We start from the raw sequence: 13,950 nt of genomic DNA on the forward strand, positions 1-13,950 counted from the left end.
GTAGCCACATGGATGGGAACAAATGAGAAATCGCTCAGGATATACAGGGCCTAGAGGGAGCACAAATGATCGTGCTAGATTTGATTCTAATATGCATGGACAAGATGGGTTTAACAGTTTTGACAGACAAAATCAATTTAAAATGTCCGACTATATGCCGTCTCATTTGAAAGATTCTGCTTATGCATAGGATTGCCTAGGATGGGGTAAGGAATCAGTTGTAGTTCCAGTAGATCAGAAGGGTCCCTATGTTACAGCACATGTTTTGAGTTCTACTGATCAGTGTCTGGTTCATACAGGAGCTTGCGTGTTATCTAAACACCTGGTTCTAAGGGCTCCACTGTCTGGCTTAACTAATACATTGATAGGTTTCGATGGAACACCTTCCCTTAGCCCAGTGTCCCAACCACGTGCATTCCATGTTGACAAGTTTACTGCTCCATTTCCATTTTAGCTTTCTTCAAACACACCAGACAATATTGTGGGTCCTGATATGCTCAAATATTTCAGGGCTACGATACGGTGTTCTCCATAAGGAGTATGTGTAATTTTGAATGACAACTACCCTGTGTTTGAGAGATCCTGTATTATTAAAGAGGACATTGCATTAGCTTCACTCCCTAGTACTTCGTGAGCTACTTCAGATAACGATGTAGGGCAAATGGTTATTCCGCCAGTACATATTAGTGTCAAGGAGGGCGCTTTATTGCCATGATTGCCTCATTACAAAATCTCTCAAGAAGGTGAAAAAGCACTTATTTGCATTGTCCATGATTTGATCTACATGAGCCCCCTCGCCCCCATCGCACGCAAGCACAACATCAACATCATCTCCTACGCTGACGATACCCAGCTGATACTCTCCCTCACCAAGGACCCAGTCACCGCCAAATCCAACTTCCAGGAAGGAATGAAAGAGGTAGCGGACTGGATGAAGCTCAGCTGCCTCAAACTCAACTCGGAAAAGACTGAGGTCCTCATCCTCAGACAAACCCCCTCAGCATGGGACAACTCCTGGTGGCCCCCGGCGTTGGGCGCCGTACCGATACCCACGTGCCACGCACGCAACCTGGGCTTCATCCTGGACTCCTCGCTCACGATGACCAAACAAGTCAACGCCATCTCATCCTCATGCTTCAACACCCTGCGCATGCTCCGAAAGTTCTTCCATTGGATCCCCACCGAAACCAGAAGAACGGTCACACAAGCCCTCGTCACCAGCCGTCTAAACTACAGGAACGCCGTCTAAGCAGGAACTACCACCATACTCCAGAACCGTCTCCAGCGCATACAAAACGCCTCAGCACGACTCATCCTCAACATTCCTCGCCACAGCCACATATCAACCCACCTGAAGAATCTCCACTGGCTCCCCGTCAGCAAAAGGATCACCTTTAGAATGCTTACCCACGCACACAAAGCACTCCACAACAGAGGCCCGGAATACCTCAACAGCCGACTCACGTTCTACATCCCCCACCCACCAGCTCCACTCCACCAACCTTGCCCTCGCCATCATCTCATGGATCCGCAGAGCCACCACCGGAGGAAGATCATTCTCCTACCTAGCTGCAAAGACCTGGAACGCCCTCCCCACCTACCTACGACTGAACCAGAACCACCTCAGCTTCAGGAAACATCTCAAGACCTTGATCTTCGAGCAGTAGCAGCACCCCCCCCCAGCTCCTTGAGACCCCAACGGGTGATTAGCGCGCTCTATAAATATATTGATTGATTGATTAAAGTGGGAGTTGTGGTAGAAGTTTTTTATAATGTTTGCAACAGTCCTATTCTTCCCATTTTGAAAAAAGACACTGACACTAGGATATACAGCAGATTCATTATTGATTTACGAGAAGTAAACACAATTGTGGAACCTCAATATCCTGTGGTTTCTGACATAACAACACTTCTTACCCCCATGTTTCTACCAACAGCAACTACATTTACTGTAATAGACCTGAAGAATGCTTTCTTTCCGATTCTTATTCAAGTGTGAGATGTGCAATAGTCAGGAAAATTGTGTGTGTCATTTGTGCTTCCCTACCCACAAAGTCACAAAGCTCATTTTGGAATGAGAGATCACACATTTGTTATGTCCATCCTTTGAGTGTCCTTTTTTCCCATAATCCATTTCCTACATCATGGTAGAACAGAGCTGACAATGGATGATGTCTTGTACAGCAGACATCTTAGCCTTATATATTATACACTCACTTCTATAGGTGGATTCAGTAGAGCAGGAGGCAAGCAGAAGTAAACATTTGACTTGGATCCAACACAGTCGGTAAGTTGCAAAGCTTTGATGGATGCCACCTACACTGGATTTGCATTGTGCCTTTCAGCCAAGAGATTTTAAAATATAACTTCCTGAAGATTCACCTTAGCAGCCCATTTATCCATCACAAAAGTACACAACTATCATCAGTGCGAGCCTCATCCACACCAACTTGAATATGATTTTCCATTGGAATTTTGCTAGGGATTTTCCATATCAATGAATTACAATCCAGTTGTGCTAGTACACTTCATATGACACTATATGCAATTTGTATGTCCATTCTGAACTCATTTGTCATACATTTTGTGTCATCCTTTCATTAGCCACCATGGTGTGATATGGTATGTGTTTAAATGCCATATGTAGGCATATTGTGATGCAGGACAACAGTGACGTAAAACACATACAATACACAGTGGAGATTAAAGGCACATTTCATGGGCATGAGCATTCAGGTCCATTAATCTTGGGTTTATTTAACATGGCCCGCACCTGCTCGTGTGTGTTCCCTGACAAGAAGTCACAGCCAACCTTGTCTCAGAAGTCAATGTGGGTCTTGGAATCTGGGAGGACATCATTGGACCTACAATGATATCTTGGCAACTTTACATTTCTGCTGCCACATGTATTGCAATCAATTTCAGGCACAAAGGATGAGCACAAGCAGTGTGGGCCCTACCGTTGCAGACGTGTGTAGCACTAATTATCATGAATGATCACACATTCAAGTTTTAATGAGTGGCCCCTCTGCCTAGAAGCAATGGCTATCAAATTTACACAACAACAATTCCTGAAGTAAGGTTCACTATCGTGTTTTGTTATTGGCCCAAACACATGCCATCCTATGATAACATTTATAACCAGCTGGGTGGACTGGACAATTTCAAGTATGGAAAAAATATTCTAAGTTGGACAGTGGACGCATTCTCAATCCTGCTGACAATTGTATCTCACTTCTTGTTCATCATTGTTATATTCGTTAACATTGGATTTCTTGATTTAGTCTACAGAAACAATTACAATCTGGTGGAGGCACCTTTTTGACTTGTCGTGGTACTCGATTCCAGGATTGAGTTCACAGTTCTGGAACTGTTGGTGGAATAAATACAATGTTCAGAAACCACAGAGGTATGATGAGCCCACATATGTTATATTTTGTCTTTCACTATTCACAAATGTCATTTGCAATTCCAATAGTTGTAAAGCTAGTTTTACCTTTCCTGTTCTCTTTGAGATACGGACACCATATGTCCCTTTGTTGTCTGCTGACAATGTATGCATTTTGACCAGTAAGTGAGTGGTATGCATTGCTCTGGAGGATGTTTCCTCCCAGAAGATGCAGTGACCTCTGCTACTGCGGTTGTCTGTACTCTGGTTGAATGTGCTAATAGGTGAGAAGAGAGAAAAGTCACCAAATGGAAAATGTACATGTGGAACGTGTCTGAAATTTCCTCTTGTCTTCTTCATGCTAACAGTATTGCGAAGTAGTGCCACGGCCGGTCTAGGTAGGAGCAGTGGGGCGTTGGGGATGTAATGGCAAGGAATAGTGGGAAATAGACAATGGAATTTGGGAATTGAATGTTTTAAAATAGGGATTCTCTCATCTTCTGCTTTGTGATTTTAGCAGGCGCAAGGTAATTTATTTTTAAGATAATTTGTATTTATTTTCCCTATTCTGTTGTATGTTGCTTTTCCACTGCACCGTAGCCCCATTCCCTGTTGTCCTTGACTGACCCAGCCGCATCTGGATAAGTGAAAGGGGCACTTTGACAATTGCTACTTAACAGTGTTAGATATATAAGGCAGAAGTACAGGGCCCAGGTTTTAAGTAGTGGGAAAGGGATTTACCATTTCTAATACAAAGGTTTCTGGAACTAGTGGTGCAACATACAAAGGAAAACACATCCTCTGACTGACTATATTTTTATATGAACTTTGGACAACTTCCTTACTCACAATGGCAGTGCAACACAGACATTCATTTTGTATACTTGTTCTTGTCATCCCATTTACCTGGTACTACATTGCAGACACTACTCACGGCCAGCCCATGGAGCATGTGGGGGTGGATTGTACGGAGGACATCCTCCTCAATTGGGGTGAGACATAGGTGGGTTTCAGATTTTGGGGCAGGGAGAATCCTGTTCAACTTGATCCTGGACTACTTCTCCTTCACCCTTGTTTTTTTATCCTGCCACTTCTTCTTGATTGTGTGCACATACTCCCCCAATACTGTAACAGCAGTGGCAAAATGCTGCCATTAAGCTGCCTTTGGTGTGCCACTGGTGCAGTAAAGTGGGAGACCATACAGGCATTTGTGGTGCCTCACTATTAAACTCTACAATCATTGTGGTCTCCTCAGTTTTGAGGTTCTTTTTCCTCCTCATTTTGTACATTTTCCAATAGCAAATGAAAACAGGAACCATCTGTGGCCAAACCTCTTCCTTGAATGAGTGCTGCTTTTATGTGGTTTGTGGTGCTGGCCTTGCAGTTAGTGTTGATTGACTTTAGCTGGAGAATGGTAGGGGATGGTAGGCACTTGAAATGATCATCAGACCCAAATGTGGGTATTCCTGCCCGGATACGTAGATTCCGTCCCAGGTGCAGAAATTCCAGTCCAGAGCGAAAATTCTGGCATGAGTGCAGGATTTCTACTCCGGGTGTGGAAATTCCGTGAAAACCAAAAAATGTAAGAGTCTTCTGTGAATACAGTTTAGGATTCGGTGCAAATTAGTTCTGGGAATCGGCCCCCATTCGAATATAATCTGCCTACGATGTTGGAACTTTTATTGAAGGACTTCTACTACTGGGGCAGGTTGGAGATATCATGGTTGGGTTGCATTAATGCTATAAAAACAAAAAGTATCTACTTTATGTGACACACACCTTGTCACTCTGAATCTCTAGTGGCATCATCCAGCAGACCCCCAACGTGGTGCTGCAATTCATGTGGCAAATTCTACCCCCGAATAACAAGAGCAACATTGTATAGGAGAACATCAGACAGAGGGCTTGAACTTCACAATAAAGAGCAATACATTCATGCTCTCAATTACAGCCTGTTTTTGACTGGCATTCTCTTTCCTATACCAAACCCTAGGTGCTACTAGAACTGGGAGACTAGAAACAGAAAGACTGTGTTAAAAAAGGAGAAAGAAGGTGAGAGCAGGCGACAGATGCTTAAAGAGAGAGCACATCTGTTTGCAGAAGACACCCCAAAAAGATAAGAAAATTGTGGGATTGAGAGACAGAAACCTTTAAAAGGCACAGGAAAGAAACTGTGCTCCAAGACCTGAAGTCAACTAACCATATGAGAGAGGTGGTAAGAGTGCGTGAGAGAGAGGTGTGAGAGAAAGTATAAGATGGAGAGGGACTGGTTGCTCTTCCCATATAAACCTTATTAACTTCAAAGTAGGGCAGGTATTCAGAGAGGCAAATACCACTCTTTAGCTGACGATTGGCACCAAGGATATTCACCTGACTGAAAAAGATAAGACAGACTGGAGAAAAAATGTGGAAATGGGTTGAAAAATAAGGCTAGGAAAGGATGGGATAAGGAAAGCATGGAGGAGAAAAAAGATGGCATAAGTGAAAGAAAAAAATAAACAAGGCCTCACACAGGAAGGCTCGTGAGGTATGCCAATAGTGTTTGATGGTGGATTTTGATCAGTGTTATAGTCTAGTGGGACCAAAGCCAGTAACAGAAAGGGGCATTTTCAGTGGTATGGGTGGGGTTCATAGGTGATGAAAGGGAAGACCTACATGGAGGAGTAGGAAAGAGAATGACACAACATACAGCAATCAAATCATGGCAACTATTTAAAACAACGGTAGTAAGCACAATATAAATTCAACAACATATTTGTTAATTTAACCATAATCTGTTCTAAAATGCCCTGCAAAGTTGAGTAAGAAGCCCAGGCCCCTAGTCTAACTGCAATCGTCTTCTTAAAACCTGTGGTCTTATTTTAAACTCTGCCTGGTGTTGCTAGACCCCTGAATGCCTCACCTTGTGCACGCCTTTGTAGATATAGAAGGAAAGCTCCCAGCCCACATCGAAGCTGACCCGGTCCCAGCTGCCAGACTGGACATTGAGATTTATGATGGAAACGTTGACAGGACTGGAGCCTTGTGAGTAAAGAGGCACTCAGCTAGGGCTGCTGTATTTGTAGTTGGCTCTGCAGCTTTTAGAGGCCTTCTCGGGTGGTGAACTGGGTCTTAATTTCATTTATATGCATCCCTCGGCTGCCATCTTGGAGACTCGCATTCATCCTGTCCTATGCCCAACACTATCACACCATTGCTCACAAACCTAGGATTTTAATGAAAAGAGGAGAAGGACTAGAATGGAAAGTAAATGTAAAACTAGCACTGAACATTTTGTTTGTTTTACTTGCCCAAGTTAATCTTTTTCACCAGCCAAACCACTATATTGCTGAATGAGCAAAGCCACTGGAAATTATCATTTATTATATAAGAAGTTTCTTTGTGAAACAGCCAACATGAATCAATAAGTGAAGGAGCACTGTCTGCAATCATGCTCCTGGTATCATTGCCTGTGCAAGGGAAAGCACTTTACCAGATTTCAGGCCTAGTGAAGCTGCATAGGCCTTCACCAGGTTTACGAATGGAACCATTAGCTTCACAAAATATGGTTTCAAGGAGCGCTAACAGGTGGTCAGAGGGGAGGGAATGCAGGTGGCATTGGACATGTAAGTGAAAATCATCATAGTCATAATGCTGCAAGTATTTAACAGTCATTCCTATGTTCTTCGGATCAAATTTGTTCACTTTTCTTTAGTGCAAACAAAGTCTAGAGTGAATGTGCACAGAGGAAGTGACAATAAATACAAGCACTATTATATTCCTGGGGCTGTATGAAAGGAATTTCTTTACATAGAAAAATATTTTAAAGTTAGATAAAAAAACAGTAAACAAAATTAAGGTGTACTTTATTTCTAACCACAAACTAGTACTTTTTCTGTGGATTGAATATGTGTGAGTTTATGATTAAGTTGATTTCACATTATTAATCAGCGAGTGCTCGGGTAAAAATATATGCTGAAACGTGGTACGTTATCAAAAGCAAGCTGAGAAGGACTGAACAAGATCTAGGAGTGCTAGTTACTCATGCTGTTGTGGATGGTTGTATGTGATATCATAGACAAATGATTTAGTTGAATCCAATTACTGGGAATCCATTTCACCTAAACTGCAGCATTTACCATTTCTTTTTGTTTGAAATTGGCTTTTGTATGCTTATATTTTAATGTGTACAACAATTTCAGAAACAGTTTTGTTGGGGATATTTATTTCAGTACATTACTTCAAAGGACATTTTTTCAGATGTATATAGTATATATTGTCAAACAATTATTTCAGATGCTTTTAATCTGCTGACCCCTCACCACCCTAAACACCATCAATTCCTGACCCATCACAACACCTAAACGTCATAAATCCCTGCACACTGAAACACTGAATAACGCACACCTAAACTAAACCCATCCATGAACCCTAAAAGCTATTTCTGCCACTAAACTCCACCCAACCCAGAAACCTAAAACGACCCACTACACCTAAAGAACACCCATTCCTGATCCGTAACTAAACCCATCCCAGAACTCCAAAAGCCCTTTCTGCTTCTATGCTTCACCCATTTCATAAACTCCACCACTGCCTGAACTCTAAAAACCCATCACCACACCCAAACTCCACCCATCCCGGAACACTAAAAAACCCATCCATAACTCCTAAAGACTCCTCACCACCCCTAATCTATACCGATCCTTGAACGATAAAACCACTAACTACATCTAAACTCACCCTTCCAGGGATCCTTAAAAGCCCTCATCACCCTAAACGCCACCCAATCCTGAACCCTAAATAACTCATCAGCACTACTACTCAACACTAACACATCACTAAACTTTCAAAACTCTCACCTTCCCTAAATGCCAGCTATTCATAACCCTTAAACCAATCGAACAGACCTCCACTCCACCCATCCCTGTACCGTAAACTGACGTCTCCTCCCCTAAGTTGCACTAATTCCTAAAAATCTCTCGCCATCCCTACACTCTATCCATCCATGAACCGTAAAATCTCCTTCTGATGCCTGAACTCCACTCACCCGAATCACCCCTAAACATTACCCTGGACCCCCCCAGGTAAACTCCACCCAAGTTGAATGTAACTTTGGATATTTCCTTACCGTCATCCTTCCTTTAAAATCCTTCCTTTCTTTTTTGATTTATTGGTATTTTCTTAAAATTAAAATTGGTTTTCCATGATTTTATTTCCTTCAATGTGGTTTCTCAGTTTTCATTTTTCCATTAATTCACTTACATCAGTTGCGGATATACACCCTGATGTCTCAATCAGCCACTGTACCATTGAAAATATATGTTCCAACGTGGAATGTTATCAAAAACAAGCTGAGAAGTACTGAAAAATAACTAGGAGTCCTCATTACGAATGGTGTTACACATATACACCAGGTGAAAATGGCAACAGTATTAGCAACCATAAGCAGACATACCTTAAACTTATAAAGACATAATTTGCTTTATTGATTGTACCTCTTTTTCCTTGAGAAGGAATGCATCTATGTAATTTCTCTTGTCATCACTATTCAGTTCATTTCTACTCTTCATAAACGTTGTGCGTAAAAATGAGTGTATATCTTTTACATTTTGATATACAGATTTGTGATTTCCAGGCAAGAATCCCAAAGCAGGATAGAAATTGTAGAGCTGCAATGTAGATAACGAACAAGTAATTTAGAACATTTTATTTCAATGTATGCATTGTAGTAGCTAAATATATATATTTTTTTAATGTGACACATTAAGTGGTCATTAGGAATGTAAGTGTAATGTTTATCTCACACATGCATATGCAATAACAAACTATTTTCCTTTACCTAATATTTAACAGAGTAATGATTAGAAAGCAAAGGTGATATGATATTATGAAAAAGTTAATTATTAGTTGGGGTGGATGTCAACCCACCACGAGTAATAACAGTAATTTAAATATTTAAACCTGATTCTAAATCTTGGTAGCTGTGCCACAAAGCAGTCAGGCTTAACTTAGATATAATATGCATTGCATTTAGAAGTATCAAAACAGTGAAAAGTATAAAATACAATACATTAAAAGTTCCACTCCAATTTATAAAAATAGAGAAAAATTATAATAATTAAAATGACAGCTAAACAACAAAAACACGGGGCACCAGATAGCATCAAACAGTCGGCAATGGTTGCTGTAGTCCAGGAAGTGTAAGTTATTTACACAATGGAGCACTGGTCAGATGTGACAAATAGATTAGAAATAGCAAAATCGAAAATGTTTCCAATTCCCAATCTGAAAAGTTACTTTGTTGTTTTTCTGAGGAACATTTTTTCTCCAAGTGGGACAAATCTGAAATCCAATTTGATCAACTACCGGTCAGATACTGTTTTTGGTCAGTTCCCTATTAACCTCTAAAGCAAAGTTCTACAGCCCCGGTAGAATCACATAGAAACTCTCAAAGTATCAAGTAGAGGGCAACTGCAAGGTCCAGTCAAATCCAGTTGCCACTGGTCAGTTAGGAATCTTCAAAGTAATTATCACATCCCCTATTTATGTTCCTGGATTCTCCCAGCTCTATGATCCTTGGAGAGCTCTTGTCCCTGGATTTCAAGTGGAATGGGTTCCAACATCCTCAAGTGCTTCTTACAGGTCACAGCTGGCTCAGTCCACATGATTTTTTTGCAAGCCCAGCAGTGTTTTAATGCAGGTGCCTTGTGGTGCCACATTTATGCTTGGACCAAATAGTGATGACTCCTGGACACTCCCTACCCAATGTATTGACCATTCTCACGTGTAACCCTACTCAATTTTTAATAGTTCCTCTTTGTGTTACTGCACTCATGGCCAAAATGTGATGTGCCAGGGCAATTTCAAGATGGCATACATTGTCGACAACATTAAACTTGGACTTGCAGCACTGGAGATGTGTGTGGGAATGTCGTAAGGCAATTAGCAGTTTATTTTCACATTGGACACATATCCAGGCCCTGCATAGACATTAGTCTGGTAAGACATAAGCAGGGCACTTCAGCAATTAGACAGGGGATTACAAGAATTGTTGTGTGGCTCAAAAGACATGTCAAGCAGGATTTGACAAAGTGGTGTTCAAAGGATGACCACAGCCCCCACTAATATTCTGTGGAGCTCAGAGGAGTACTATCTTTTCACTCATTTACTAAATTCCCCTTTTTTAACCCCTTACCCTTCAATCCACACAGCTATTGGCCTGACAGTCATAGCAGAGAGTATTTAGAATCATCCAAAAGCAACCCAATGTCGGTTTTTATCCAAATTTAAAAATAAACACCGACAAGGAAACAAATGGTTTTCCGTCTGTATTTATCTGTAAAAATCTGTAAAAATGGAGAACAGGAATCCCTAATTATAATATGCATCACACCACAGGGCAAGATGACAATTCACTTCAGCATGCTTTCAATATCAAAATCAAATTTGTAACACCAAATGCATATTATGTTAGAAGTAGCATTGTTTGGATTTCACTGTCTAAGTGTAGTTTTGGCTAAAATATATCGTGTGTTTACTTTTTAGAGAAATGGTAGAGAACTCACTCAAATATTTTGTAGTCAATGATTAGTCAAGTAAAAAAATAAGGCATCCTTATGGTAGTGGAAATTCACTTTCCATATGCCAATAGGCTATTGAACTATCAGGCTCTTGGCAGTTTAAAGGCTGTGTGAATTAGGGGTATGGAGGCTCTGTAGACTTTCTGCCTGCATGTATCTGCTGGAGGGAAGCCCCATTTCTGTAACACAGCCATAAGAAATACCTTTGTGCTTTTAGGGGGAGAATCTGGTTTCTATGGATGTCTTTTCTGTAAGGAGCTGGCCAGCATATCAAATTGTTCAAAACAAGTCTCTGTTGATTTAATACAACCTGAAAGGAAACGTCACAGAGCTTTAATCACATGCTGTTGAAAGGACTTTAGTAGGTCTGCATAATCCTTATCAATATCATATTGTCGCTATTTAGAGCATCATCAGTTGCAGCATCACTGGCCTATAAAGGAACTGTGCAGGTGTGCAGCGCATGTATATATTACAAAAGGTTCATAGTCGCTGTATGGCAGAATTTTTCAATTTCTGCAAAATCTATGTTACTTGTATTTTTTTAGCTAGGCTTTTTAAATGATTTTGCATAACTTCAATAAACACATTTAAAAAAAGCCTGTCTCCTCTTTGATGTATCTACCAGGGGTTGGGTTGAGGTTTAAATTAGTGAAACCTTTACTGGACGTAACAAGAATAGTTTCAATATTAATTGTGGTGGACAAGTATCTTCCAAAACTAATAACACACTTTTGTGGCAGCGATGGGATCCACAACTTGAATTATCAGTACCGCTTATCAAAAAAGTTGGAAATGAATAATCTCTAGATTGAACTGGAAGTAAAATAAATAACGAATTATTGTTCATTGACATCATTTCTTTGATTGGACCATTTTGATTTTTCCAAATTAATTTGAGTTGTATGTTTTGCACCTCTTAAACGTCTATGGGAACATGAGTTGGATTTGGCTACTTGGACAAATCTTACAGTGGTGGAGATAAAGGCACTATGCAGAGAAAGGCAATTCAAGTTGGGTCAGAATACCATAATAACAGATTATAAAAGGGCCATCAAGACATGGTACGAAGTCCGCCAAGCCCAGATCCCCATTGAGGATGAAGGGTTAGTGGACCACATGACCAGAGTAGGATTCTTTGTGTACCACCCAGGCTCTGCCAGCAAACACTCGTCTGAATTGTCTAACCGCCAGTTGGATATCAATGACAGGCAATCAGCAAGGTTGATACAGGCCAAGCTGGCAGCACCAGCACTGGAGGAGACAAATCTGGCACTAGAAGAAAAGGGCCTGTACTTGGCGAAGAAGACTTGATTAGGACAACTGAGGTCCGAAGAAGATGCTGGCCGTAATAGGGGGTGTTTACAATGGCTGTATGCACACTCCCTCCTTTCCAAGGGTACTGTTCCTAACTTGTGGTGAGCAACAACATTGACAAATAGTTTTTCTCCTACAAAAGAGCATTGAGAATGCACAGAGTGGGTCAACAGCATTGGGGAGCATTACTGTTGGAATTCGGGCCAACACTACATAGGGTTACAATATTGACTCTAGAAAATAGGTTAGTTGACCCCTGCACTCACATAAAGAATGATCATGTGCAGAAGTTGTGTCACAAGCCTAAAAAGTTCTGGAACTCACGCAACATTCATAGGTTAATTTTGTCGATGCCTCAATAAAAGAGCTGGAGAGCTTAATGAAAGCCAATACAGTCATTACTTATGATGGGCTATTTAATCTGATCATAAAGGAGCATATCTTTAGAAAGTGTCATTCATAGTTACACCAGCATTGAGTTGATTCCAAACTGTCTGATCCCAGGCAGCTTTAGAAGGCAGCGGAGTGACCAAAAAGTCCTAGGAGATGATCCAAAGACTGGGATCTTGTCGCATTCATGGGAAAGAGTAGAGCAATAAGGATAACAATAAGGCATTCTCACAAGGGTACCAACAAAAGCCTGCTCATACCAGGGAGTCCCGTGCCTTATCTAAACTCAAGTTGTGAGGATACAAGGAAAATACATCTTTTGATAATGTGCAGGCTCGGGTATGCCTGGACTGTTACAAGCTAGGACATTACGATGGAGACTCAGTCTGTTCCAAGACGACCTCCCGCAGGTGGCAGGCCCAAGGGACTGCAAGTGTAGGAATTGAGGACTTAAGCCACCTTAGTCTCCATGGGTGGGGTGGATGTTGAAATCCAAGCATGGTGAAGTGCAGGCAATGCCCAATTATTAACAGCACCAATGTAGAGCTTCTGAGGGAAACATGAGTCAGCATGACCACAGTGGCTGATCACCTGGCTTCCTCAGAGAAAATGATCCCAGACATTCTCCATCAATGCTGATAATGAGGTGGAAAATCATTAAAAAATGATAAATTTGTGAGTGGGAAGGATGTACTAGCTCTAGGAAGCTTGCTGTGAGCCATGCCATTCCAGTGGAGGATCCTATTTGGAAAAGCCCTTGAAGCCTGGGCTTGGGCTGAAGCGGACCCATGCTGACATTGTGGGTCTGCATAAGTGGGTGTGTGTGGCCATAAGAGCTCAGACAGACTGTCAGGGGGATTAAGGGAGCCTGGAGTTTGGAACACAAGCCTCCCACAAGAGACGTGGAAAAACAGCCTCAAAACTTCCCACAGTCCATATGGAATCTGAACCCCAGGAGAAAGATCTGAAGTCTACTGAGGAGGAAGAGCTTCTTTGAGAGACCTTCCAGAAATCTTCGAATTGCAGGAAGCCAGATGGCCCCCCCAGTAAGGGATTTTGCTAAGCACAGAAGTAGTGTCCCAGGAACTTGATTAACTTGAGTCCTACCCTGTCACAAGCTAATGTAAGCTGACAACTGACCAAGACCATTTGTTGTTTTCCCAGTTAGATAGTCACCAGTCCGAGTGAGAAAGAAGTTGTCCCCAGAACTGGTTTGCAGTGACCACTGAGGAAGGATTGCTTGATTCCCTGGCAACACCTGTAGGGTGGGGATACGGGCTCTGCACATGGGGAGAT

At 41.6% G+C, this 13,950-nt stretch overlaps 1 protein-coding gene across 1 annotated transcript in view; it reads right to left on the bottom strand.

Moving 5' to 3' along the window:
* Nucleotides 1-13,950, bottom strand: part of LOC144826913 (cytochrome P450 2K1-like) — a 190,296-nt gene that overhangs the window by 119,811 nt on the left and 56,535 nt on the right. Inside the window, exon 5 of the mRNA XM_078685371.1 lies at nucleotides 8,863-9,036. Within this exon, the coding sequence (XP_078541497.1) occupies nucleotides 8,863-9,036 (174 nt within the window). The remainder of the gene's footprint in view (nucleotides 1-8,862; nucleotides 9,037-13,950) is intronic.

The sequence above is a fragment of the Lissotriton helveticus genome, chromosome 4_1 (assembly GCF_964261635.1).
Source record: "Lissotriton helveticus chromosome 4_1, aLisHel1.1, whole genome shotgun sequence".
Classification (NCBI taxonomy): Eukaryota; Metazoa; Chordata; class Amphibia; order Caudata; family Salamandridae; genus Lissotriton; species Lissotriton helveticus.